Below are 27,000 nucleotides of genomic sequence, written 5' to 3' on the forward strand. Positions count from 1 at the left end.
GACAGAGTCCCAGGGACAGTTAAGTCTGTGGCTTTGGCTTCTCCTGACTCCAAAATTTTGTTCCATTTTGTTCTTAGCTTCTTTAGACGGTCCAGTAACATGGAACAGAAGGCCTTCTGTTAAGCTAGTCCAAGTTGGCTTTCTGTCCGTTGCAATCGGAAGTCATTCATGTCCCTGTGCAGAGGGATCGGGAGAGCTTTCCTTTTCCTGAGTCTGGGCTGTACTTTGTCACCTGGCTCCAAGGACGTGTCTCATGTCCTTAAAAAAGAATCATCTCGGCTGGCCCTCTCTCTGACTCCCGGAGCCTCCGTTTTCCAGGAGGATCCTGGCACCCGCCCTTCTGCCTCCTTTCATCTTTTCCGCCCCACGTGGCACCTGCTCCACAGCGGCCAGTGCAGGCACCTGGGACGGACAGGGTGTGCTCCACGTGTGTCGAGGGAGACCTGACATTCAAGGGTTGACTCTGAGCCAAATCCGAACCAAAGTCACGTGAACGGGACCTAACGTGTTGCCCCCCTAGCTTTTGTAGCTGTTTCCTTTTCTTAGTGGTTCAGGAGTTTGGAAGTAGAGGTACCACTGCTATCTGAAAAGGGTGTTGTTTTGAGTCCCTTCTAACAAGAGATCATTAATGTTCTAAGGTGTTGCCAGTGTGGGATGTATGGCAGCATTTTGCAGACGAAGTTATTTTTTTATCCTGGATATGTATGATTTTTCATCCTCTCTGGTATACTCCAATTAAAGAGAAGTTTTCAAATAAAGGTGACACATGCCCATGAGCATAAAATTTTTCTGGGACTTGTGCAGTTTTGCCCCAGTGCGAACTTGCCTTTTCTTTGAAAGAGGACTAGGCCTTCCCTCTCGAACAGTGGACATTTTTGAGCCCAGATCTGCACTGTGAGCCTCAGCTGATGGATGAGGTTATTATAACCACCAGAGCCCAACCCCGCTGGCACCCAGGCCGTGGGCTTCCCGCCTCCGGACTGTGGGAAAGAAATGTGTGATGTTTCCACACTGCCCAGTTCAGTCCTTTGTTATACGGCCCAAGTGGCTAAGCCGGGCTTCCAGGGGTTGTGAGTGCTGGAGAAGGCAGAGAGCCAGAGGACGCGGTCGAGTCCCAGCTGGTGGCCCCTCTGTGAGGTTGGCAGAGGCCTCCCAGTCCATGCCTAGGCCATGTCAACGTCTCCAAAGCATCTGTGGGCCCAGGACCGGGCCTGGGTGTTTTATGCAGCTCCCACATTGCCTGCGACCGTGGGACTCCGAAATCCACCTGCCCCACCACCCTGGACGCGGTATTTACTTATTACACAGGGGTGGCGTGGAGGAATGCTGGACCCAAGGTAAAAGCCAGCTTTGGCTTTTGTTTAAATTCTTGACCATAAGACTAAGGGGAGTAAAGCAGTGACTTAAGGGGATGTATTGGCAGATGTTTGCAAGAGGGGCTGGAAGACAGTGGGGCCAGGGGCAGAGCTGAGGCAGAGGTTGCATGATTCCTGCGTGAGTGACACGGCCCAGCCTGGTACAGCCATCTGAAGGGGCTGGAGGGCGAGGTCACAGCAGGCAGATGCCGCTCAGTGTGTTGTTTGAACAGAGGGAAGATTCCGGGTGAGTCCTGAGCTCACGGCATCTGACAGATGGGGTCACAGTAGGATGAGTAGGAGTTGGATTTGAAGTCACACTGTGACATCCACCTGGTCACAGACAGTGTAACGCTTTAAAATACGGCATTTCGCCGCAGACCAGAGGTCACCGTGAGGCCCTTAAAAATGCCATCTTAGCGTCTGCACGTGGAGCCATCAGCTGATTGGGCAAGACGAGGTTACCACCGTCGCAGTTGTTCTGCTCTGAGTCCTCTGGCAAAGGGGATGCTCAGCCTGGTAAATTAAGAAGCATGTTTGTCAGGCTACTCTGTCCCTATTAGGGAAATGTGTCTCTAATGACAGAGCTCGAGCTGTGCACTTTTACTGCTTCCTCAGCCTCTGCAAGAAAAACCGCTTCACTCATTTGTTCTTTAATCAAGTTGATATATTAAAAAAACCCTCTGCTCTTTGGGGAGGAGCGGGGGTCTTGGAGACGAGCCCGCCTGGGGCTGGTGTGATCCAAGCATTCCAAGCCACCCCGGGACCTCGTGGAGGGACTCTTGGCCAGGGCTGCTGTGTGAGCTGGTGCAGCCCTCGTGGCCCAGAGGTAGGACCGCGCTGAGGTCTCAGACCCGGCGGTAATTCGTAGCGTGGACCCTGTTCAGACTCTGTGATGGCCCGGGGCTCAGCCATGTAGATGCCAACTTCAGATCGTTGCCAAAATTGTCCTAGTAAAGGACACAGTCACTGCTCCACTGTCACTGGTGGCACCGAGCTCCCCGGGGCGCTGTTGGTGAAGCTGAGGGCACCGCCCGTCTGCAGGGACCCAGCCTGGCAGTTTGCTCTCCCAGCTCCCCCGAGGGCTCTGGCCGGTCCGCGCAGGCCGGGGCTTCAGGGTCACTGCAGGGCACAGGTTTCCCCTCCATGGGTCAGATGAGGTGGACACGGGAGTCGGGAGGTGAATGGAGGGGGGCTTCATGGCCAAGACAGGGACGTGGGGGGCAGGACCCGCTGTGTCCCCTCCTCCCCCCGCTTCCCACGGTGAAGCCCCGCCTCTCCTGCGGCTGCATGTGGAGGTGACCTTGAACGAGCCCCGGGTGGGTCCCCCCAGTGGGGTGGGCCTGGCAGGGGCCTGGCCAGGTGCACAGGGCTGACGGCCCACTGAGGACCTGCTGAGCATGGCCAAGTGCAGCCTGGCAGGGGCCTCCCCTGCACCTGACCGAGCCGATGCCCGTCTTGGACCTCTAGCCTCCGGCCTGTCCGTGGTGTCCTGTCACGGCAGCTGGAGCCCACTAAGCCAGAGGCCCCAGCGCTTGCCGCCTCTCTCGAATCTGCTCCTGGAAATGCAGCCCGTGCCAGGGGGCCAGAGGGCGGCCACTGCTGAAGCCTTGCCCTTGGTCCTGACCCAGCTGCCCTGTGCCGGCCACGGAGTTCTGGGTCCCCCTCCAGGGAGGCCCCGCTGCACCAACGTAGACACCAACATGGTGCATCGGGGTCCTGAGTGCTCGTGGTTGGTTGGTTGAGACTATGGGACATTTAGAAAGGACACCTGTCCCCTTCGGGCAGTGTGGACGGATCGATTCTGACCAGAGCACTCACAAATACTAGAATAGCAGCCAGATGCAGCTGGATCAGGCAAGTCTAAGGATAGTGCTGGTAGCATACATAGATTTTACTATTTTTAATGCATTTGGCTCTACGGTCTAGAAAATTACAATAAGGAGACGTACCCTGTAACCTCGCTCTTCCATGGGTTCCTCAGTCAGTGAAAGTGATTGAAGCCACACGGCGCTTTCTCTTCCGTCACAGCTCGCCACGGCCACCTTGGACGGCAAGCTTCAGCTGTTTCAGGCCGAGGGATGCTGACCTGAGCCGGGGACTGTGACAGGCTCCTCCTCCTGCCCGTGGCTGGCTGTACCTACGCCCCCTCCTGCTGGTGGCCTTCCTGCTCCCTTCAAGGGTCCCCCTTATTGCGAAAGGAGAAATGAATGGCATCCGGGACTTCTGCACAGAATTTGGTAAAGTTAAAATAAAGAAAAAAAAACAACCCTGCGTTTATTTCATAACTTGCACTTTGCAGCGAGGGTGGGGGAGGGACAGAGACGGAGACGGGAAGGGCGGTGGAAACACAGCAGCGGCGGTGCCCCCCCCCCCGCCTCTGGTTGGTGGGCACGGCTGGGCTTCTGCGCCCCCTCCCTTGTGGGTGACTGACGGGGGCGGAGACAGGGTCCGGTCGCCCCGCAGGGGTTCCTCAGAGACGGATCTGGCGCCAGAGATCCCAGAACCGAGTCTTGCTCGGGTCCCACAAGAGCCAGGATGCTGCCAGGGGAACGCCGCACACCAACGGGCAACAGCGCAGGAGGGTCTGAGGGGGTGCTTCTGGTTCAGGAGCAGAACCAGGGCGGCGGGGCACCTTGCTGAGACCCAGAGACCCTGCAGATGCTTCTGGGGAGACCCGGCCGGGAGAGCCAGGGGAGGCGACCTCCTGAGGCCTGTGGGAAGACGCGGGCAATGACCGCGGAGGTTTCTGCCGCGTCTTGGAGGCTGTGTAGGTTGCGGAAGGAGAGTGACCGGTTGCCCTCCTGACTGGTAAGGACTTTGCGGGCAGGTGCCCTCCACGTACCGGTGGGTGGACGAGGCTCTGAGCAGCCCCCTTGATGGCCCTGTTCCGGGGGACCACCTGCAGCAGTTGGAGGAGAGGAGCTGGCGGTGAGTCAGCGGGAAGGGCGCTGGCCTCTGGGCCTCCGGGCCTCCGGGCCTCTGGGCCTCTGGGCCTCCAGTTGCCCAGGCTCCATGGAAAAGTAGCAGCCCTGACGGTTGCTTTATTTTTTGTGATGCAAACGCCTGACTTAAGCACCCACTTCAAAGAGTGCGTCCAGGTCCTGCTCCAGTGAACACACTGCCCACCACACTGGCCACACCGGCCCCTCCCCTGCGGGGCCCCATTGTCTGCAGGATCCTGGCTGTGACTGTGACCACTGACCATGAGGGCCACTTGTTTTGTCCTCATCCTGTGCTTTAAATCCCTGCTCCTTGTTTTAAAGTCACCAATAAAGAGTGAGGCCTGGAAACCCTGGCCTCCCACCCTCACCCTGGCCTGTGCAATCTCTCTCTCTCCTGCGACCTGACCCCGTGGCCCCAGGGGTGCTGTGTACGGTCCGGGTCCTGTGCGTGATAAACGCTTTTGCAAGGTTCTGGGTGAGCCTTACTGAGGAGCATCTCGCCGTCATAATGAGAACCCCAGGGGCTGGTCCAGCCACAACACTGATGAGCAATCAGCGGCAATCAACACACTACAACGGTGTGGCTGCCAGGTGTGTGACTGCACTTGGACTCAACCGAGGGGCGGGTCCGTTACCTGAAACTGGTGTCCCCCCCCCAGAGTAACATGCCTGGGGAGGAGCACTGCCTGGCAGGTGCCCGCTGCTCTGTGCTCCTGCCGGTCACCTCTGCCATGTGCCCTGTGGTGTCAGCCTAAGAGATGACAGCTGCCACACTCCAACCATCTCCCGGGCGGTGTGATCAAAGGTGTCCGTCGAATGAGGTGATTAGCCTGCTAAGGATAAGGACCTTAATTTTTTTTTATCTTTTTGACTTATCTTGGGCCACTCCCGCAGCATATGGACGTTCCCAGGCTAGGGGTCTAATTGGAGCTGTAGCCCTGGCCTACACCAGAGCCAGAGCAACACGGGATCCGAGCTGCGTCTGTGACCTACACCCCAGCTCATGGCAACGCCGGATCCTAACCCACTGAGCAAGGCCAGGGATCGAACCTGCAACCTCATGGTTCCTGGTCAGATTTGTTAAGGGGAACTCCTCAATTGACTATTCACGTGCGAAGGAGTCTCCACTTGAGGCCAAAGAGAGCTAAGGAGGCGGATTGGCTGGCAAGGCTGTCGTCATGGTCCAAGGAGAGGCTCTGGGCTAAAGGGCATGAGGACAGGATGCCCGCAGGTGAGGAAGACGAGAGACCTCTGCTGTCAACCCCCGAGTGGGTTGTGCCAGGGCTACGTGTCCTAGCCCGGAAGAGTGAGGTAGCCTTGTATCCGGAAATCTGAGGCCCACCCCGACCCAGTGGGATATTATGGATCCATTCCCCGTGTGATGTTGCTCAAAATAAGGGGCAGCTGTCCGTGTCCTGACTCCCTGGTGCCACCGCTTTCCATGAACCCCGAGGAGGTGCACCTGTTCCTTGCTAAACACAGAACCCACGGAAGGCGTCTGGGTGTTGCTCTTGTGCCATATGCACACCAACGTGCCAGGACTCTGGACTGCACCCTGGAGGCCTGGGGGCCTCACCCAAAGACTGAGTGGCACCCCCTGGAGGCAGATCGTCATCCCGGAGGGTCTCGTGGGACACCCTGGAGAAGAAAGAGGCCGCCCAAGAAGGGCTCACAGTGACATCATCCAGGACGTTCCGGTGACAACACAGATTATTCAGGTAGCAGGACAAAATCAAGTAGGCACTGAGATCAGAAACTATACCTAAATTGAAACTGAAACTTTCCTTAAAGATTGTATACAGCAGGAAGGAGAGAGGGGAATGGATTGGCTACTGTGGGACTTGTGTTTGGAATGATCTGTCAGTTGTTATTCGAAGCTGCCAAAATGTGTCAATGTGCTCGTGTTTCTAAAGATCCTAACTAAATTCCTTCATTTTCTTAAAGTTCCTGTAAAGAGGAGGAATGCCTATGAAATTTCTTCTCTGGGCTCAAGGTCAGATGGGCCCTTCTCAGGGTTGGAAATAAAACGGACTTCGTGTCGGTCACTCTGGTGGTGGGAATGGTAGTCCCACTGGATTTCTAAGGGTTAAGCATAAAATTCTCATTAATATACGTGCTTAAAACTTCTAGGAATAAGGGAAATATCTCTACCTGCAAGAACAAGAGATGTGTTTTGGGTAAGAAAGATGTGAGGTATGGAGGTTTTTTTGGTTTGGTTTTTTGCTTTCGGTTTTTTGTTTTTTTTATTTTTGGGATTTTTTTGTTTTGTTTTTCTTTTAAAGGAAAAGGAAAGTAAACTTGTCCTAAAGAGAAACTGGTTATTTCAGGATGGAAAGTTGGAAAGTAAAGGACAAATGTGGTATGAAGTTGGGACGAGAGAAAGAATTTTACCTTGTATGGTGAAGTTGGCTAAACTTGGGTTGTTATTATAAGGATTTGTCTTTTCAACCTAAACTTTAAGATCAATAGTATGCTTGTGAAATTTTCTTTCACCTGCTAAAATGACAGAGTTTTCTTTGAGTATTGAACTGCTGCTAAGAGATTATAGAATGCTTTTCTTTACCCTAAGTAATCTGGTTAGAAAGCAAAGATTTTGTGTTGTATCAAAATGAATTCCTGAGCTTCATGTTGTCAAATAAGAAAAATGCTAAAAGGTCTTTATGGATATTCCTGTATGGATGTTTGCTATTAACACAAGTGGTCCAGAAATGATAGGAAATTCCAAAAATCTGATATATGTTACCATTCATAATTCCGATTATCATCTTAAAATGTTGTATGTCACAGAAATAACCAACTTTCCTTGTCAGTTGCATCATAATGACTTCTCATTAGATATTTAATCACGGTTATTTTTAAGTCTTTTGTCACTTACAGTTATGGTTTTACTCTGATGCTTTTACAAATGTGTTTCATCTTCAGAGAGATTCATGGAAAGGTCTCTGGTGAGTATTCCAGAATATAGGTATTTCTGAAAATTTTCAGGACATAGCACAGGTAGAGGAATTTACACGACACTAATAGAGAAACCCATGGCTTTATGAAACTGCCAACACAAATTAAGATCAACAGGAATTAATAACATGGAAATGAATGAACTTAGGAGGGTAATTACAATTTTGTGACTTTTTGTGTGAAACATTGTTGGTTCTTTCATCTTTTGCTTTTTCCAGATTTAAGGAAACCTCATAAGCTATCTGTGACTACAATTTGGTAAAGTATATCTTTATGGACGAAGATGAAGCACTTATCTTTTTCTCCGTACCTGATCCTTCCAGAATTAGAAAACTCTCAGTATTGTTATTATTTTCATGGCAATTATAGTTATTTACACAAGTTCAATAAGAATCTCTTCTCCTTATAACAGGACATCGTTGGAAACATTGTTTAGTTACCAAGACTTTGACTGGAAGGTATTATTTGAGAATGTGCATAGACTCAGATATGACCAGACAGTTTGGAAAACTAGCCTCGTAGCCTGCTTATAGAGTTCCTGGCAGCCTTATCAAGTGGGTACCTACCTTCCTGGGAGGTGCAGGAACTGCAGGATATCTTGGGGGCTTTGAGAAGAGAGGAATTAACCCAAATCTATAGGGATTGCAGGTAAAGTCTAATGGCAGTTCCTTGGTTTGGCTTCCTCGTCTCCAGAGACTTTTAAAAGTTCAACCTGATATTCCTTATAAAAAGTTCCTGCAAAGAAGACTTGAAAGAGCCAGTAAGGGCAACCGGAATTCTTGCTGCATTTGTATAAATATCAGTCCAGGTTTATTGAAACTAGACTTAATGTGCAAACAAGTCAGTTTTACTAAGTGGTCTTTGCTAGAAATGGGGATGATTGTGGAAAGAAGAAATCCTGCGCTAGCAAGTCCCATATACAGCGGTTGATGTCAGGGACTGGTTCTGCTAACTGTATCTGAGGTTTTGTTTCTGGCCTGTAAACTGCACTAGATCCTAAGTTCTCCCTGTTCCCTCAAATATCAGGCCACAACCCTCCGAATTAAGGTTTCCAATTTTTCTCCCACCCTCTGACTTGGAAGCATTGAGAACCAAACCTGCCCTTTTCCTGAAGCCTTGAAAGCTACAGTTGGACAGATTGATACAAACTTAGAGAAGGCACAACAGCTTCATGCCTGTTGTCTGTGGGCACTCAGAGGGAGCACCAGAAACATTCAAACTGCAGACTGAGAAAGGCCGTCGGGCAGCCACTGCCTGCCCTGATTCCATCTGAAGATGCCCAGCATCTAGAAAGCCTGACTGGCTGCCTTCCAAACTCAGAAACTGGGATTTTTCTGCTCCTGTCACTAACTGTTGTTTTCCTTTCTTTCCATAGAAACACTGCTGATTTAAAAGCCTGATGCAAACATGTGCGCCATGTAGTCTGGCGTGGGGAACCCACCTGCATCACCGCCTCCTGGAATGAGACCGCCTCCGATGAAACTGACCTGCTCTCGGCGGGAGGAAGGTTCAAGGTGACAGAGGACCGGTTCGAACCTCTTTACACAGGTGGCAAGGATGCTCGTCTTCTCCAGTGTCCCCCAAATCGTTGACCGGATTCCTCAGGCTCCCAAGGAAACTGACTTGCGTTTTTTGCTGTGGGATGCTTTAAGTTGGGGACAGTGGATGCGGACTGCATTTCAGACTCTTGCCTGTGTAACTGTTGCAGGGTTTGGATGAGAGTACTCTTTGGACATGTGCCTTCTGCGATGCCGTGAGCCCACCCCTGACTTCGAACGTCAGCTGCAGTTTTGCCCGCAGAGACCCCTGGGTCCCCAGCACCTTTGCTTGAAGATCACGTTGGGTTTCAGTGAGCGACCATTTGAGCCACTTGCTTATTTTCTCTTCCTGTGCTTTCAGTACCTGCTCTCGTGTTTTAAATTCACCGGTAAAGAGGGAGCCTAGGAAAACCCTCAACCCCGTGCTAGGCCCCAGCAGGAGTAGAAGCCAGGCCTGGGCTCACAGCCTCCTTCTCCCCCGCCCTCCCGCCCTCTGTCTCTCTCCCGCCCGGATCTCTCAGTGTGGCCTCAGGTGTGCTGTGCAGTTCCCAGGCCCTGTAAGTGCTGCACCTTTATTTTTTTAAGTTTCCCGATAGTGCGGAGGGGTGTCTTGCCATCATAATAAGAACCGCAAGGGCTGGTTATTGACAGGCCGGAGCCAGCACACAACAGCTATTAAGATTCCTTTTTGGCACTTGAATGATAAAACGAGTCATGTTGTGTGGCATATGTCATAGGTTTGCACAACTTTTGGCACATCGTGTTTTTCTAAACAACAAAGCAAGAATGTGGCCGTGGTCCACCCACGCTTCACCGCAGAGGAGGCGGCCTCAACCAAGTCGGGAATAAACATCTTCTGTTCGTTTTTGACATTCGGTTCAAAGGCATTCTTTTCAGATGTGGGAGTGCATTCCTTCACAGCGGCAGAACTGACTTTGTATTTTGGACTCTGGAAGGAAGGTGTCTGGGTGTTTTCACAGTAAAGGTGCTGTTATGAGCGTTTTGTAAACGGCTGACTGATAAGCAGAGCGAAGGATGAAGTTTGAGGAATACACGCCAACACCCGCAGACACCTCAGCTGGAAAGCGGGGTTGGAGTCGGGAGCAGACACCTCGGCCCGCGAAAGGGTCGCTGTTCCAGATGTCTAGCAGGTGTCTCTGTGCCGACGCTACCCACCTGAAGCGCGTTCTTTTACCAGTGTCCAACCTTTTTGACTCACACAGTGGCAGCTTCACGGGGCTCAATCAACCGCATCTGTTTTTCAAAAGAGGGAGCGGTAACGTATAAACACAGACAGAGAACCTGCCTCCTGCCGTCCGTTCTTTCCTCTCTCACTTGGTCCCGTCCTCTTTCTGACCGAAAAAACGTGCTTAGTGCCAGCTTTGTTTCAGGCTTTCGTTTTAGGACGAATTTATTCGACTTGTTTGTTCTGTATGTTCCCGAGTGTGAGTTTTACTGCTGTTTGCAGCTTCACGGCACTCTGAGCACACGTACGACGCGCACTGAGCCACCAACACAAGAGATGGTTCGTGATTGAACAGGGGTCGGGAGCACGAGCGCACGCAGATTCTGGGTTTTTCTGGCGTCTTCTCAGGGCTGTAGCTGCCTGTGTGGCCATTTAGAATCTGGGTCCCTTGGGTGAGTCCGCCTGGGGAGCCCTCGAGCTAGGAGAGTACGTCACGTCCGCTGACCCCACGTCCTTGTCATTCGTGTGTGGTCCTTTGGGCTCCCAGCAGAGGGTCAACAAGTGAACCGAGGCTGTTTAAGGCCTGTCTCTCCCTGGGATGTGGCGCACAATGAGTAGACAAAGGCTGCAGAAGACGTGACTGGAAAGAGAGTGACTGATATTGAAGAGAAGCTACACGTTGACGTTGGCCGTGACCTTGAAGTTGACGGCAGGAAAACAGGTGCGTGGGAGCACCGGGTGCCTCCGGGAGGCCTTGGGGAGCGTGCGGGCGGGCAAGGCGGGCAGCGGGGCAGCTGCCGACGGAGCGGAGACGGGCCCAGCGAGGCCGCCGGTCTCCGACGTGACCCTGGGGCAGCTCGGCGGAGGCGAGGGAAGCATCCTAGCCCCCACCCCTTTGGCAGCATGTGACATGGACGTGGATCTTCTGAAGCTGCGTCCGTAGCAGATTTCTAGTCTCTGTGGAAATGCTCTCATCCCCTCTGAGTCCTGGAAAAGGGGTTGTCCTACAGGGTCCGGGCCCGTGGACACAGCCCACCCATGATGTTGCCCTCAGCAGGGCCAGAGAGGACGTTCCTTCCGCTATGGTGCTGGATTACTGCTCTCGCCCCCAGGCCACCAGCCCTCTGTCCCTCTGCTCACGTCTTCAGGAGGCACTTTGGTGACTTCCGTCCTGGCCAGCCACGCGGCTAGGGTGCCCTCAGCCTGCGTTGCTCTGATGCCACCATGCAGGCCTGATGCAGGCCAGCGGCCTCAGGCCAGTGACGGCCATCACATGTCATTTGAGTTGCAGTAGCAGCTGTCATGGAGAGAAGCTCCAGGCTGAATCAGTGTGTACTAAATGTGCAGTCGCCCATCTGGATAACAAAACAAGCTATTGGCAGGAAGGAAAGGAAAATTACAAAAATCTAACAGGGCACATGTGCCGGCCGTACCGCCTCCCCCCCCCGCCCCCCCGAAAGGCAAGCCTCGGTAAAGGCGACTCCTCGGGCTCCGACGGTTCAGCGCCACCTCAGTTGCCGCCACGCCTGCTGGCAGGGCTTGCTCCCCGGTCTCTGACGTTTCACCGTTTTTCGAGGGGTCGGGGCGGGGGCTCCCAGGTTCCCATCAGGCCGCAGTCCCAGCATCTTCCTGGAAAGTCTCCTTTCTGGCCCAGACACTCAACTGCCTCCCGCCTCTGTCTTGCACGTTTGGCCCTCCTGCTGCAGCCTCTTCTTTATGTAGCGAGCAGTGTCCACAGAAGGTCCAACCGTCTTCTGTTATCCAGAAAGGACCCCGCTTCTGGAATTTACCGATATTTGCCAGTCACCAAGAAAACGCTCAACTTTCCACGAAGGGACTGCAACTTTGCTGGTGGACCCGAGAGCCACGCTCGTGATGCTGTGAAGAAGCACCCGGCACGTCAAATCACGTTCCGCCCGTGATGAACAAGCCCTGGGTGACTTAACTACCTCCCAGATGGAGGAGAAGATGAGAAAATACAAGCCTTCCTAAGCGAAAGCAAAACGACCTGGCGTCTACCGCAAAATGAAGTAGCGTGTTTCTTTCGAAGGTGTGGAACGTGCATCCATGCAGCTTGCCGTAGTTGTCTTAAAGGAAACTATACTTTAAAAAGCCGGGGGGATAACTAAGTCAACCATTTTCCTCTCCGAATGGAGAAAAAATATTTTGCTCTTCAAAAGATAACATCAGGAACATCAATAAGCGCGAGCTATAGAATGGGGGGGGTGTTTATAGGCTGATGTGCCGGACGAAAGGCTAATAATACAAAGAACTACCATCATTTATGATAAAAGACAAACAACCGCAAATGGGCAGAATACTTGAACAGGCACCTCGCGAAGGAAGACACGCGAATGGCAATGTGAAAGGGAAAATCGCTCAGTGTCATTGGTTATCAGGGACACGCAAATCGAAGAGACAACGAGACACTGGCACACACTGATCAGAATGCAAGTAACTCAGAAATCAACCATGCACCTGTTGCCCAGCGCTTGATCATCCCGACTCTGGAAAGTTACAGCCGATAGATTCGAAAGCGCAGGAGTCTGGAATTGGGTTTACTCTTTCTCCAAAAGTCAGACGTCATCCCCCCGTGTCTGGACTTTGCGGAGAAAGAAAACGTGTGTCCACAACGGTCAGTGTCCTCCTGGTCTGAGGACGTTCACGGAGCTCAGTCACTGTACCAAGAGCCGCAGCAGCCCCGAGGTCCCTCCCCGGGCACATGGATGGAGTGGGCACGCAGGGCCCCTTGGCACCGATAAAGGGGCCCTTCTGATACACAGCAGTGCGAAGGGATCTCAGACTTCTAGGCTGAGGGAAAGAAGCCAGATGGAAACCAGAACATCCTCAAATACAGCAGTGCCAGGGTAATTCACACAAACCCATGACACCATAAACAGCTGGCCGCGGACAGGGGCCACCTTCCGAGATGGCAGACTCGCCCTGGCGCCGTGGGGCTTCCTTGAGTGAATGCATTTGTCAGAACCTGCCACTGTACGTAAATGCGTAAAATGTTTCTTTTTTTTTTTTTGTCTTTTGTCTTTTTGTTGTTGTTGTTGTTGCTATTTCTTGGGCCGCTCCCGCGGCACATGGAGATTCCCAGGCTAGGGGTCGAATCGGAGCTGTAGCCACCGGCCTACGCCAGAGCCACAGCAACGCAGGATCCGAGCCGCGTCTGCAACCCACACCACAGCTCACGGCAATGCCGGATCGTTAACCCACTGAGCAAGGGCAGGGACCGAACCCGCAACCTCATGGTTCCTAGTCGGATTCGTTAACCACTGCGCCACAAGGGGAACTCCCGTAAAATGTTTCTTAACTGTTCACAAAACGTCTCCAGAAAACGCTTCTTAAAAGACAGACACGAACGCGTGTGCCAGTTCCGGCAGCGGCTGGGCGAGCGTGTGCGGCGGCTCAGCGGTCTACGCGGGTCCAGCTTCCGCACTGTTCCATCCTCTGGCTGCCCGGCACTCAGAGCTTGTGTGGGACCCGGGAGTCGCAGTGCGGGAGAGCCGTGGAGCTGGCCCTCCGGTCAGCCTGGAGGTCGGCCTGGAGGTGGCGTCTGCTGGCAGATGGGCCGCTCCATCGCTGTGGGCGCTTCTCCCTGGGGACAGTTGTGCTCATTCCTGCAGAGCGATGACCACAACTTGTCACGGGGGGCGGGGGGCTTCATAAGGATGTTTTCGCCACCTGACAGACCACCGCTCAGACACCAGAGCCCTCATTCCGCCAGGGCTAAATGGAAAAGTGGATTTGGGTGGGTGAGCATTCCGGACGAGTGGGAAGAGGCGACGATGCACCGAACGAATGATGCAAAGGGGCGTTCAAAACGGTGAGGCGTGTTCTGCTCCCAATATTCAGACACCACCTAAGCTTCGTGGCTGTGGTGCTGCCCTCGTCACCTTCGCTCTCCGTGGCTCCATGTCACTGCGGCTGGCGGTGTGCACACGGCCCTCCAGCCACATCCCCGCCCTTTAGTTGGGTGTGTTTACACGGTTGTTGTGGACGAGCCGTGGGTGCAGCGCCTTCTCGGCCGGCCAGGAAGGTGCCCCAGTTGGAGGCCACCCTTCTGCCTGCACTTTCTGAGCAGGAAAACTTGCTGCCCCCCCTGGCCGGACTGTTGAACCTCTCCAGCCCTGGATGCTCACGGCGGACCGCCTCTCAGGTGAGGGCAGCGGGGCCGAGGCCGGGTGGGCGCGCCTCTCTCGCAGCCCCTTCAGAACCGCAGGCCCGCCCGGTGCGGCCGGCCCGGGAGTCAGCACCACCCGGAGGCCCTTGGTTTCCGCGTCGCCTAAATGCGCATCTTCTCCCCGCCCGCGCCGTCGCGTCTGCTGTGCTGCAGCTCAGAAAGCTGCCTCACTGCTTGCGTGTCTCCTGCCCTCACAGACGGCACTGTTCCGTGGTTTCTCAGGAACTGCCTCCAGTCTGCACCAGATCTCTCTCCCTTCATTTGAGACAAACATGCTTGACATCGGCGCATTCAGGGGGTGCAAACAGAGGAGCCCTCTGCATGGACGGCTCTTACGTGGTGCAAGTGAATGGATCTCAGAGCACAGTCATCAGTGCCGGATGCAGTTCAGCTGGGTGTTTAGCCTGCGCAGGGGGTGTCCATGCTGTGTGGCCACGTTCTGCGCAGCAGCGTCCTGGCCCCAGACTTTGAGCACCCAGAGCACCATGGAACCGGGGTTGGAGGAGCCCTGTCAGCCTTGGAGACAGCGTGAACCACAGGCACGGGCAGGTGGTCGACTCGTCACAGGACAGGTGGTTCATTGAAAAATTCAGACTTCGAGCACGTGATGATTTTGGTATTGGTTGTGAATCATAAGGAAATAGAGAAGGCGGAAGAAATTTTGGAAGGGAGCCAGTGCTGGCGCGAGGGTTCACTATGATAACCCTGCAGAACCATCCCCACCGCGGGCTCCGTGCTACGGGCAGGTAGGAGCAGGCAGGGTCCCCTCCTGTGGGACCCACAGCCGCCTGGAACGCTCTTCCCTGGCTGAGGGCAAAAGCGCGGGGTGCCCGGCAAACTCGGTGGCCTCGGCCAGCGGCACGCCCGTCCGAATTCCAAGGCACATCCCAGGACCTGCCCAATTCACCTCTTCCTGTGGGAGGCTCAGCAAAAGCCTGGAGGTTTGGGGCCCAGGATCTGCGACAATACTATCATAAACGAATCTGCAAAGTTAGCATCCCTCACAAAATGCTGTGGGTTTTTTCTTAATTTGTTCATTTTCTTAAAAATATTTGATGAGGAGTTCCCGTCAAGGTGCAGTGGTTAACAAATCCGGCTAGGAACCATGAGGTTGTGGGTTCGATCCCTGGCCTCACTCAGTGGGTTAAGGATCTGGTGTTGCCGTGAGCTGTGGTGTAGGTCTCAGATGCGGCTCAGATCCCGAGGTGCTGTGGCTCTGGCGTAGGCCGGCGGCTACAGCTCCAATTAGACCCCTAGCCTGGGAACCTCCATATGCTGAAGGAGCAGCCCTAGAAAAGGCAAAAAGACAATAAACAAACAAACAAATAAATAAATAAGTTAAATAAAAAGTGAAACATTAAATGAAAGAAAACTTTTGATTAAACTTCCCTAAGCAATCAGGCATCTCTGAAAGCCCAGAGTGGTCTCCAGATTCCATTTCTTCTCATAAAGCTGAAACTGGATGGGCAAGCAATGGCTTGGATTTTACTAATTCTTCATTTAGACAATACTTGTAGCGTGGCAATTAGAGCTACAGGAGTGTACTTTGATATAAAGAGCTTCGCTCTGTGATTAAAAAACAGTGCCTCCTTGACTCCTGGGGCTTCCAGAACAAAGTCTTGGTTCAGAGCCTCCCGTCTCCTCTCACTGCACCCACAGGACCGGCGCCCAGAGAGACACAGGTGGGGTTTCTGTCGACCTCGTCTGTTTCAAACACTGCTTTTGATATTCATCCAGCGCTTGCTCTGGCACTGCCTTCGGGGCAAATTACGTTCTTCCAAGAATTTCTCTCCGGGGATCCGACTGGGGCGATGAGCAATTCCTGATGGTTAAATGCAGAATCCTCCGCCTACAATGAGAGCCATGGGCTTCGCAGTCTCTGGATCAGTGCTGTCTCCATGCCATCAGAGGTGTGCCTTTCCAGAGAACAAAAGCAGCATCTGCTCTGTTCTCCTCGCCCCACTGAGCCCAACCAGGACGACTGCAACTGTGGGAGGTGTTCTAACAGCTGCTCAACGGATGAGCTCCTCTCTAGCTTCTTAAATTAAGTTTGAAAATCTTGTAACTCATCTCTGGAAGTAAATTTGTTTACTGGCAAGTGGACAACATGGAGAAGAGGCCTCGCACGCGGTCCCGAGAGGGTTCTGAGGCCTCTGGCTTGGTGCATGTGTGGATGATGTGGCTCCTGTTGGAAACGGACCTCGACACAAGCCGGCTGCAGGTGACAGGTAATGAGGCCAGCTCCGGACGTCAGTTTGAATTGCTCGCAGCGTTGACAGGTGGGAATATCTAGCTGGCCTCAAGAAAATGAAAGTAAGAATTGATGGCTGCCCCACCAAGTCATACGTGACCTTTGAACACATCAGGGGAATGTTGCACAAAATGTATATATTATGCACTGCATGTTTGCTAAAATGGCAAGACAGATTTTATCTGAGCTACTGCAGTAGGAGAGCGAGACCTCAGTAGGGACCTGGGCTCAACTCCAGGAATAGCGCGGGCAGGCGGGGATCTTTAGCTAAGGAGTGGGAACGGGGGCGGGAGGCGCCGGTGGATGGAAAAATTACCAAGAAGAGACCTCAAGGGCGGGGCGTTCTGGCTAAACCACTTCGCAAGTTTCTTGCTGGAGGCCGACCTGGGAACACAGATATCAGGAGCGGGAGGGGCGGGGTCTTGCTCCACTGACTTAGCTGGACTGGTTTCGAACCCTGGGCAGAGCAGCAGGTGAGCTTGAAGCCTCTCGGGTGGAGCACGCAGAGCAGCCCGGCTCAAGTTTGCTCAAAGAGGAGGCTGTTCTCCCTTTGTCCCCCTGGGACACGCATAGCTCTCGTCTCGAGAGCATCTCTGGATTTCATCGCCTCGTCTGTAAACCCCAGACAATCCCACGGGAGAAACTGCCTCCCTACCTACCGAGGCAAGGCCCGGCCCGAGTGCTCTTTGCCTTAACATTAGTTCCTCCACGTCAGGCTTTAGCAGCATAGGTTTTAACATCATGACAGAGGCCCCTTGATGACGTCCAAGAGGCCCTACGATACAGGGCGCCAGCTATTTGGTATCTGCGCCCCTGCTATGGAACCCGGGGGTAACCAGAGGCAGCACGACCCTGAGAAGCAAGGACCCATGCCCCTCGCGGGCCTCCCGTCTGAGGAGCAGATCTGTGCATGATAGTATTGTCTTACAAAAACCGTTGACTTAACTGATACATCTGAGGACAAAAGTGCACACTGAACTGCACTGACGCGTGCGAAGAGCGCCCAGCTGTAGAGCAGACGTCCAGCCTTGGAAGTGAAGCGAAAGACAGTTTGCAGCCCGGTGTAGTTAGCGCTATAGTTTGAATCTTAAAGAACAAATTAGCAGAGGGCCATCTGCATATTCTCGGGGAAGAGTTTCATTCTTTTGAAATACCTGAGTTTTAAAGTCCCGCTGAATTAGACACCCTCTGGCGTCGCCAACATGACCTTCAACCGCCTGTGTCAACGAGAGACAGTGGAGCCGGCTTCCGAAATGCTCACTCATTTGAAGCAGATTTTTTTTTTCCTTTTTAGGGCCACACCCACGGCATACGGAGGTCCCCAGACTGGGGGTCAAAGCGGAGCGGTAGCTGCCGGCCCTCGCCACAGCCCCAGCCACGGCAGATCTGCGCCAGGTCTGCGATGGACACCACAGCTCACAGCAACGCCGGATCCTTAGCCCACTGAGGGATCGAACCCACGTCCTCATGAATCCCAGGGGGTTGGTTAACCGCTGAGCCACGACGAGAACTCCTGAAGGTGATTTTAATGAGATTGGTATTTCCAGTTTTGTCTAATGGCAAAACGAGACATTCAGTCAATCACGGGAAGCTTCCCTGCTCACGAGAACAAAGACTATTGTTTCTTAATGAACAGTGGTTATCGCCAGAACGATTCAGTAAAAATTCTGAGTCAAGAGATTCTCGCAGCCAGTTTACGTGCGAAGCCTGATGTGAAAGACAGACCCTGTGCGCGCACCGAAGCGGACGTGTAGCGCGTGAAGTGCTTGTTGTCGGAATGCCGTTCAGACTCAGCGTTTAAGGGTCTCCTTCCTGTTCTCTGGCGGGTTTTTCCTTCTTTCGCGGTTACGTGAAGTCAGGAGGCGTGAGCTTTTGCTGGCCTCGCCCACGTCGATGCTCCCGCATTCCCCAGTTTCCCCGAGCCTCACGCCCGGTCGCCGGGTTGTCCGCTGTGGGACTCTTGGACGGCGCGGGACACTCGCACAGGCCGGCCCTGGTGCCCCAGAGCCATCGCGCACACAGGAGACGCCCGCTCCCTGGTCTTCAGACCCCGCGTGCTTTCTGTGATAGAGCCAGCTCTTAAATGAATCACACCTGGTTGGGAAGCCCCAGAAGCGAAAGATTTGGGGGGTAGCCAGGGTGGCAGAGGGAGCAGGGCCCCCACCCCGCTGCCTTCTCCCTCCACTTGCCCCTGCCTGCGGGGACTCAGGGGCTCACGAGTTCATGGAAATTAAACTTTCCATTTGCCCAGCCCAGGTCAGGGGTTCAGCCGTCATCTGCTACAGCTGGACAGCACGGGCCCCGGGGGGCCGCATGCATCCACAGCCCACCGCCAGCTGCAGCCGGAGGCGCCGGGCCAGCCCTCACTGTGCGAGGCCGGACGGTACCCCAGGGCAGGTGCGGGCACTGGCCCGGGAGCTGCGCGGCACCACCCATCTCGGCCAGGAGCTCAGACGCGGCACAGGGAAGGCTCTGTGGTGATGACTGATCTTGCTTTTAAATTTCTGTTTGGAATGACGCCAGCGTCTAACACTGTGTCGTGCTGGTGGGTGACGGGGACCATTTAAAGGGAGCCTCTGTCCACCGATGACCCCGTTCAGGCGTTCCCCCCAACCCCCCCACCTGTCATTAACCCCGTTCTACAGACCCCAGGGAAGGGGCCTGTGGCCCGAGAGCTGGAAGTGGGATCCGGACAGGCTGCACCTAGGGCTGGGGCCCCAGAAAAGTCTCTAGAAAGCATTTGCGAGGGATTTTCCGGCAGCAGAGGGGAGCTGTGGGCTCACTGCTGCCTCGTTTGAGGGTTTCCCTTTATTCAGGCTTGAGGCAAAATCGGCACCACTAGGAAGCCTGAGAAGCGGACCCCAGAGCTCTGGCCGCTGTGCGGGCCCTGCTTTGGCAGTTTCCAGTCATCCCAGCCCCAGCCAAGCCCGGGGGGCACGGTGTCTGTATATGCTGGTGCCTTCAGCCCTCTTCTAAGTGCGCACTCACTCCTCACCCTGAGCCCACAGGCAGCAGAGAACTGGGGGGTCCCCAGGGGCCTGTGCTGGATGCCAGGGGCTGAGACGCCTCCTATGTCCCCGGCCCCTGCTCATCAGCCAGTGGCCTCCCAAGGTGGGAGCAGAGATGAGGCGAGGCAGGCGGGGTCTGCACTGTTGGCCGGGTGGGTGGCCTCCAGCCAGAGGGCAAGAGTGGTGTCGGCCTCTCGCTGGGAAGGCTGGCCTGGGTGCCTTCAGGTCCTTTACCTGATCCTTGCTTCCCACGGGTCTGCTTGCTGTCTAAACCACAGCAATGCTGGGCCCCCCGACCCCCGACCCGGACAAAGCAGCTCCACCAGGAGGGTGCCAACCCCTGCCGGGGATTCTGCGATGCTGCTGGAAGCCGGGCAGCAGCGCTTTGCCCAGTGGCCACGTGATGCTCAGAAGCGCTGCTCCAGGCTCACTCGCGGGGCCCCTGACCTGTCCGCCTGGGCACCTATGCCATGGACACCCTGGGCTGCAGACAGGGCTCCCAGAGGAGGAGCAGGCCGTGAGACCCCGAGACAGAGCACTATCACAGACGAGACTGGCACGGTTCGCAGGGGCGGCAGAGGCTCGGGGGTGGCATCACATCTACCGGCAACGTCCCAGTCACGTGGGGGAAACACATAAACGAAGGCCCACCTGGTGGTGTGTGTGTTGCTAAGACATTCCACCCCCGTGCTGGCATTTCAGTGCGCGTTTTGGGGGGGCGGGGGGCACCCACGATGAGACGGCGACAGCCTCTCCCCGACCAGAAACACCGTCCCAGCTGATCACGGTCTCACGGTTTTGCCCTTGAGGCTCGTTTCTACTTCTCCGAGTGCGTTTCTGGTCACTGTTGTAGATGGGGACGGCTCAGTGGCCAAGGCGAGTGGGGAGCCTCGTGTGCAAGTGTCAGTCGGTGTCTCCTGGGCTGCGTCGAGCTGTTTGCTGCCCCCGTCCCTGTGGCGGCTGTTGCTGTAGGAACTGGCCTTCAGGCATATGTTGTGCATCTTCGGTAAGCCGCTGCCGGGCCCAGAGAATGGGACGGGGAGGAGCACGGGCCACCCCCGCGGGCTGGCGTTCTTCCCGTGCCGAGTCCACGTCTGACCCCCTCTCCCGCCACTTCTCACTCTCCAGAGGGCCTACCGGCGTGGTTTTGACTGTAACACACAGTGGCTCAGCTCCCACACCAGCTCGAATAATTTGCAAAAGCTTTTCTGGAACCTTGTCTCCTCACGTCCAGGATGAGCACAGCAGACTCGCGCTGGTGTCCCCGTCTCCCCGCACCCGTGACCAGGCATGACCCCCTTTGCTAAATTATGGGAGGGCTGAGCGCCACAGTGACACTGGCAATGTTTGCAGTAAACGTGTTCACTTTCCCCGAGGGCTTCTTCTGTCACCTGGTCACCCTACGGACTGGGAAGGACGGACCGTCAGCCAGACAGCTCAGACTCTGTGACGGGCACCCGCGGCGCCAAGGCCACAGGAGGTGCTTTGGCGAGGGACCCTGTGATCACATGTGTTTGGGAAACGCTGCCCGTTTGTCGTTTTTAGAGCTTCAGGGCCGTGGCAGGGATGTCGAGAAAGTGTCCAGAACTGTATCACGGTTCCATAACCAGTGCATCTCTAGACCTTCTGAAACCGCTGAAACTTCTTTTCGTGGATTGTTGGGTTTGGTTCACAGCTTCTGCGCCCACATGGGAGAAAGTGCAAAAAACATCAAAGGAGAGAGAACGCAGCGTAAGAAAGAGGCCTCGGGGACCCACTCTAAACATTGAGTTAAAAAGTAAATAAATAAAAATTGCTACCCTGACTTTGTATTTTTCCCCTAAGTCGTCGCTGAGATGATGGCTCAGTCTTCTGCTTTGTATCTGCAGAGATGTCAAGTGTGATTCAGGCCTTGGCATTTCAGCAAACGAGGATCCTGCTTTAGTGGGCGGGCCTTCCTGGGTCTCCACCACCTGCGGGCACCACTGGCCTCCTGGGAACTGTGCGAAGGAGACGGGGTCCGGAGGGCAGATGCACACACGCCCCCCAGCCAAGGGAGAGCCGCGCTCCTCCTTGTCACCGAGCCGCACCTTTCCCCGGGTCGGGCCCTTCTTAGACTCATCCCGGCGCCAAGGCTTGGGATGAGGGCCTCTCACTACGACTCTGAACTGCGGCCCTCGTCCCCCACGGACGGCTTCGGCCCCGGCCGTCGGTCGGCAAGGGGGGACACCCTCCACTTTGCTTCCGCTGGCATCAGGCAACTTCCTGCAAACCTGGAAGCCAGGCAGCCTGACCCCGCTCCTCGCTTGAAGGAAGGCTAGAGCTTGGTGGCTCCTGAGGAGGGTCCAGACTTTGGAAGGACAACAGCCATTTATCGTCCCCCAGGTCGGGGTGACCGGGTCTCTGGCATCTCCCCCTTCCCACCCCGTCCACGCCTCCCTGCCACTGCCACCGCGCCCCTGGCCATCCCCTCGGAGGGCTGGCGCTGTCACCGCACTTCCCGGTGTCTGGGGGTGACGCAGTGCTGGGCAGAGGACAGGTGACACAAGCCCTTTCACGGGCTCTGCCGGGGGCGGGCCGGGGGCTGTCACGGCGCCCACGCTGACCCTGCCTCCCAGCCGAGCCGGGGCCGCCCGAGGCTTCTCCGCGTAAGGGTACCCACGCCGGGGAGCCGCCGAGAGCGCGAGCGCGGGCGGGCGGCCAGTCTCGCGAGATGAGGTGGGGGCGGGGTCACGTGGGGCCGCGCCGGGCGGGCTCCGTGTCCGGCCTGCGGCGCCCGCGCAGACCGGGTGCTGCTTCCAGATCGCGCCTCATCCTCCGCTCACCGGAGGTGGCCGCGGCCGCGCAGCCCAGTGAGTCGGGGAGGTGGGCTGTGCTCCTGGCATGCGAGGGCGCGGGGCCTCAGGGAGAAGGTGGGGAGGCCTGAGGGCTGCGGAGGGCGGGCGGCCCGGGGAGGGAGGAGCCGCTGAGGAGGGAGCCGACCCGCAGGCCTCGATGGAGCCGCGCGCGCGCGGCGGGGTAGGCACGACCGCCCCCGCGTCACGGGCCCGCGGGAGGTGCCCGGTTCCTTGGTGGGGGCGACATGGTGGGGCGACCGCCTGTCCCGCCTCCCCAGGGAGGCCCCGCGCGCGGCGCCGCCTCCACGTGCCGCTGCTTTGGGCTCAAACCCGCTGCTCGCACCTGGGCTCCTCCGCGTTGGCTCGTCGCTGTGTGACATCTGCCCTCGAGCGAAGAGGGCTCGGGCGTGAGCGAGAAGAGACGTCGGTTCTGGGGCCAGGGGCCCCTCGGGCTTCAGCTGCCCCACCAGAGGGCCCCGGAGGCGCGTGGCCGGGGGTGTGGGGAGAGTGTCACCCCGTGTATGGCTTCTGGGACCCTGCCTTGTGGCGAGCTCGCTGGATGCCTTCTTACTTCCTCCTGATTTTCTTTGCTGTTGTCTGATGACACCTAGACCTCCATCTAGTGACAAATAACCACCTGGTTCGTATGCAGGTGGTCCCTAATCCCAAAATTAACCGAGGAATCCAAAATCCTGAAGGTAAAGAAGGCAGAGCATGCAGGCACCTTTGGGATGGGGAAGCCCGCGGGGACACCTGGTCTGCTTTGCCCAGCAGTGTGTCCACAGATGCCTCGGGATAATGCAGTTCCAGAGAAAACTTGTTTTCAGAACTGATTTGAGGTCCACCTCTCTCCGCAGCAGCTCCAGGGGCATCTCCCATGTAAATCAGTTGGTATACTCAGGGGGCAAAGCGTGTTTCCTTTATTTTCCTTTTGATAATTCAGACATCAATTTTATAGCTAAATGGACGTGATTAGTAAGACAAACCTTATCTTGCTGCAAGTCGAGATGATTAATATTAGTTAACAGAGAACTTGTCAAAACTTTGAAGCTGAAATTTCTTTAAAAAATCTAATGCTTGGAGTTCCCGTCATGGCTCCGTGGTTAACGAATCCAACTAAGAACCATGAAGTTGTGGGTTCGACCCCTGGCCTTGCTCAATGGGTTGAGGATCTGATGTTGCCGTGAGCTGTGGTGTAGGTTGCAGACGTGGCTCGGATACTGTGTTGCTGTGGCTCTGGCGTAGGCCGGTGGCTACAGCTCCGATTAGACCCTTAGCCTGGGAACCTCCGTATGCCTCCGGAGCGGCCCTAGAAAAGGCAAAAAGACAAAAAAAATAAAAAATAAAAAAATCTAATGCCCATACAGCTTGCTTATGCAATAAAAGTAAATTCTTTTAACCCAAACTGATGATAGCTATTTTGGCTTTTCAAAGGACTGAAAAGAGGGTTTCTCCCTCCACCCCTTGCCCCCCCCCCGAGGAACCAGTGGTGAAGGGGAAGCCAGGCTTGGTTACTCCTCTGATAGTTCCAGCATGTGTGGTTGCACCTGGGACACACAGCCATGTGCTTCTGGTTTATGAGAGGAACCCATTAGCCTTTCTTGTGCGACAGCATTTTCAGCACGACTAAAGGATCCTCAGTGGGAGCAGGGAGTCTGGGGTCTTAGGGGTGGGGAGGCTGAGGTGTGCAAGACGAACAGCAGTCCATGGACCCAGACTCTCAGAAGTTAGTGCCCCCATGCAGATGTTTCCTGCGAGTGAGCTTTGAGTGTGCAGCTGCTTGGGCTGTTGAGGTCATCTTCCCCCAGTGAAGGTGATACAGAGAGAACCCTGCTGAGCTTGGTCGCCATGCCCTGCAGTGTGCACAGTGGTTGCTGGTGGGGGAGGATACACAGCAGGCCATGCAGGGGGGAGTGCACTGCCAGGGTGCCTGTGAGTGGTGGGGCTTGGCCTGGTGAAGCCATGACTCATGACAGTGTAACATGAGGGACAGGGTCAAGTAACATGGAAAAAAGGCTGGAACAAATTCCCATCTTCCTGCTCCACTTCCAGAGCAGGACACTGGGCACCAGTATCTCTTTGTTCTGGTGGAAAGACAGATGCAAGAGCATAGCATTAAGAAGAGGGAGCACTTCTCAGCACATTCACACAGCACACGCATCCTACCCAGAGCCATAAAGCATAGAGAAAGGGAGGATGCAGCACAGTTGTACTCTTTGTGCATATGGGTCACGATGTGAGGGAGCCCCTCCATCATTCTTTTGCCCCAACTCGACTTGAGTCTTCACTTAGCCCCTCGGAAGATTGGCTTCCCACCCTGTGGATTGCTTTCCAGTTTACACCTCAGCAGGTGTTTTTTGAATGATAGGCATTCAGTTGGATTCAACATTAGTAAAGGCTCTGACCCAAGGCCTGCTGTATGATGGTGTCACCTCATAGCCTCTTTGACCCAAATCACCCTTTCGCTCCTTCCTGGGAGTCACCCATGAAATACTCATGTGTCGTCACTGCTTTTCTGCTGCATCTGCCCTTGGGTCATTGATGGGTTGGCAAACACTGGCCCTTTCAGTGTCTCCCTGCACTGAGCCCCTCCAGCTGCTCAGCATCCACAATACCTCTTTCATCCCAGAAGGTCATCACTGTGCCAGACATGCAGGAAGCCTAGAAGTGGCATTGTCCTCTACCTGTCAGAGGACATCCACCCACCCAAAGAATTGCTCCTTTTCTTCTGGTAGAAAAAGGGACAGGGTGAACCTTTGGACTGGGCATAATATGTCAGGGGTCATGGAATGGGGCAGAAATGTATATTTCTCACAATGTACTATATACCAGGCACAAGTTTCAAGACTTTCCATAGGGAAAGACCCCTTACTTTAACTGCAGCTGTGCACATTCCTGTGCTGTGGGAACAGAGTCAAGACATTTAGAGACACTGAAAGACATTCTCTGTCTCTTGCAGAAGGCAGGTTAGGACGTATATGGGGACTTATGGGGTCTGAGGAAATGGAGCTGGGAGCCTTTCAGACTTATTTTTGTTTATCAGAACAGAATGGATTTTGAGGTCAAGAAAATGTTCTTGTATTTTGCCAGAAAAATCTCAGTTTACATGTGAGGCTGCCTCTCGCTTTCTTGCTCTAATGGGATTTTTTCCCCAAGATGAAGTTAGTGATGAAACTGGCTAATTTGCATAATTGCAGGAAATAAAAATCAAATCAAAATTTTTTCATTGGGTTCATTTTAGATAATTAAAAAACTTCACTCAGAAGAATCCAGTGTTTTCATGGGCCCCAGGGCAAAGAAGAGGCTCCATAGGAATCTGGGTCAGATCTGACTGCAGTTCTTGGAGGATCTTCTGGGAAAACAGGGGGTGACTGTGGCTCTTTGTTGGGGAAGGACATTGGAGGCAAAGCTCTTGGGAATATTCATCAGTGTGTTTTTCTCTGGAGGTGGCCATTTTGAGAAAATATGGCCCCACCCATCAGCCCAAGGCCAAACAATAATCCAGGTGGAAACACAGCCCCACCCATTAGTAAACAGGCTGCCTAAAGACCCCCCAGGCACACAGCTGCCTCTGATCTCACCCAGAGGCAAAGCCCCACCCATCAGAAGGATGGGATCAGCTCCGCCTACCAGTGGGCAGGCAGCCCCTCCCATCAGGAAGCCTATAGCAAGCCTCCATACCAACTTCAACCACAAGGCAGGCAGACATCAGAAGTAAAAGAGGCTACAACTCTACTGTCTGCAAAAAGGTCACCACACCAAAAACTTATACAAATAAAAATGAAGAGGCAGAGAACTATAACTCAGATAAGGGAGAAAGAAAAAACCCCAGAAAAACAGCTAGGTTATCTAGATATTATCAGCCTCCAGGAAAAAGACTTTAGACTGATGATGCTGAAGATGATGCAAGACATTGGAAATAAACTGGAGGCAAAAATTGATAATTTACAGCAAACCCTGAGCAAAGAAATACAGAATTTAAAACTTAAGCAAGCAGAGATGCAAAATACAATAACTGAAATAAAAAATTCATTAGAAGCAAGCAACAGCAGAATACAGGAGGCAGAAGAACAAATAAGCAAGGTGGTAGACTGGTGGAAATCACAGATGCAGAACGGAAAAGAGGAAAAAGATTGAAAACAAAGAGTCTCAGAGAACTCTAGGACAATGTTAAATGCACCAACATCCATATTATAGGGGTGCCAGAAGGAGAAGAGAGAGAGAAGGGGACAGAACAAATATTCAAAGAGATAATAGCCGAAAAATTCCCTAACATGGGAAAGGAACCACTCACTCAAATCCAGGAAGCACAACGAGTACCATATACAATAAACCCAAGGAGGAACATCCTGAGACACATATTAATCACACTGACCAAAATTAAAGAGAAAATATTGAAAGCAGCTAGGGAAAAGAAATAACATACAAGGGAACCCCAATAAGGTTATTGGCAGATTTTTCAGCAGAAACTCTGCAGGCCAGAAGGGAGTGGCATGATATACTTACATGGTAAAAGGAAAAAACCTCCAACCAAGATTACTTTACCCAGCAAGGCTCTTAGTCAAATTTGAAGAAGAAATCAAAAGCTTTACAGATAAGCAAAAGCTAAGAGAATTCAGCAGCATGAAACCAGCTTTACAACAAATACTAAAGGAACTTGACCAGGCAGAAAAGAAAAGGCCACAACTAGAAGCAAAAATAACACAGATGACAAGGCTCACCAGTAAAGGCATATATACAGTAAGGATAGAAAATCA

At 54.0% G+C, this 27,000-nt stretch overlaps 1 protein-coding gene across 35 annotated transcripts in view; it reads left to right on the plus strand.

Annotated features, from left to right (window-relative positions):
• The window catches only part of WDR27 (WD repeat domain 27), a 182,151-nt gene that overhangs the window by 138,645 nt on the left and 16,506 nt on the right, over positions 1-27,000 (plus strand). For 33 of the 35 annotated variants that reach the window (XR_014843126.1, XR_014843004.1, XR_014843005.1 and 30 more), the window contains one exon: positions 3,387-3,624. Coding sequence is in view for 23 of the 35 variants with exons in the window: in XM_085021132.1 (XP_084877258.1) it covers positions 3,387-3,443 (57 nt within the window). In the remaining 12 variants the exon portion in view is untranslated. Of the gene's footprint in view, positions 1-3,386; positions 3,625-8,630; positions 12,974-20,280; positions 21,233-27,000 lie in introns of those variants that run through there. The other 2 variants (XR_014843096.1, XR_014843064.1) reach the window with 2 other exon arrangements.

Source organism: Sus scrofa, chromosome 1 (genome assembly GCF_054392235.1).
Source record: "Sus scrofa isolate SSC_HxYL_T2T_F1_AM1 chromosome 1, Sscrofa_HxYL_maternal_Yorkshire_Landrace_v2.0, whole genome shotgun sequence".
Lineage (NCBI taxonomy): Eukaryota > Metazoa > Chordata > Mammalia > Artiodactyla > Suidae > Sus > Sus scrofa.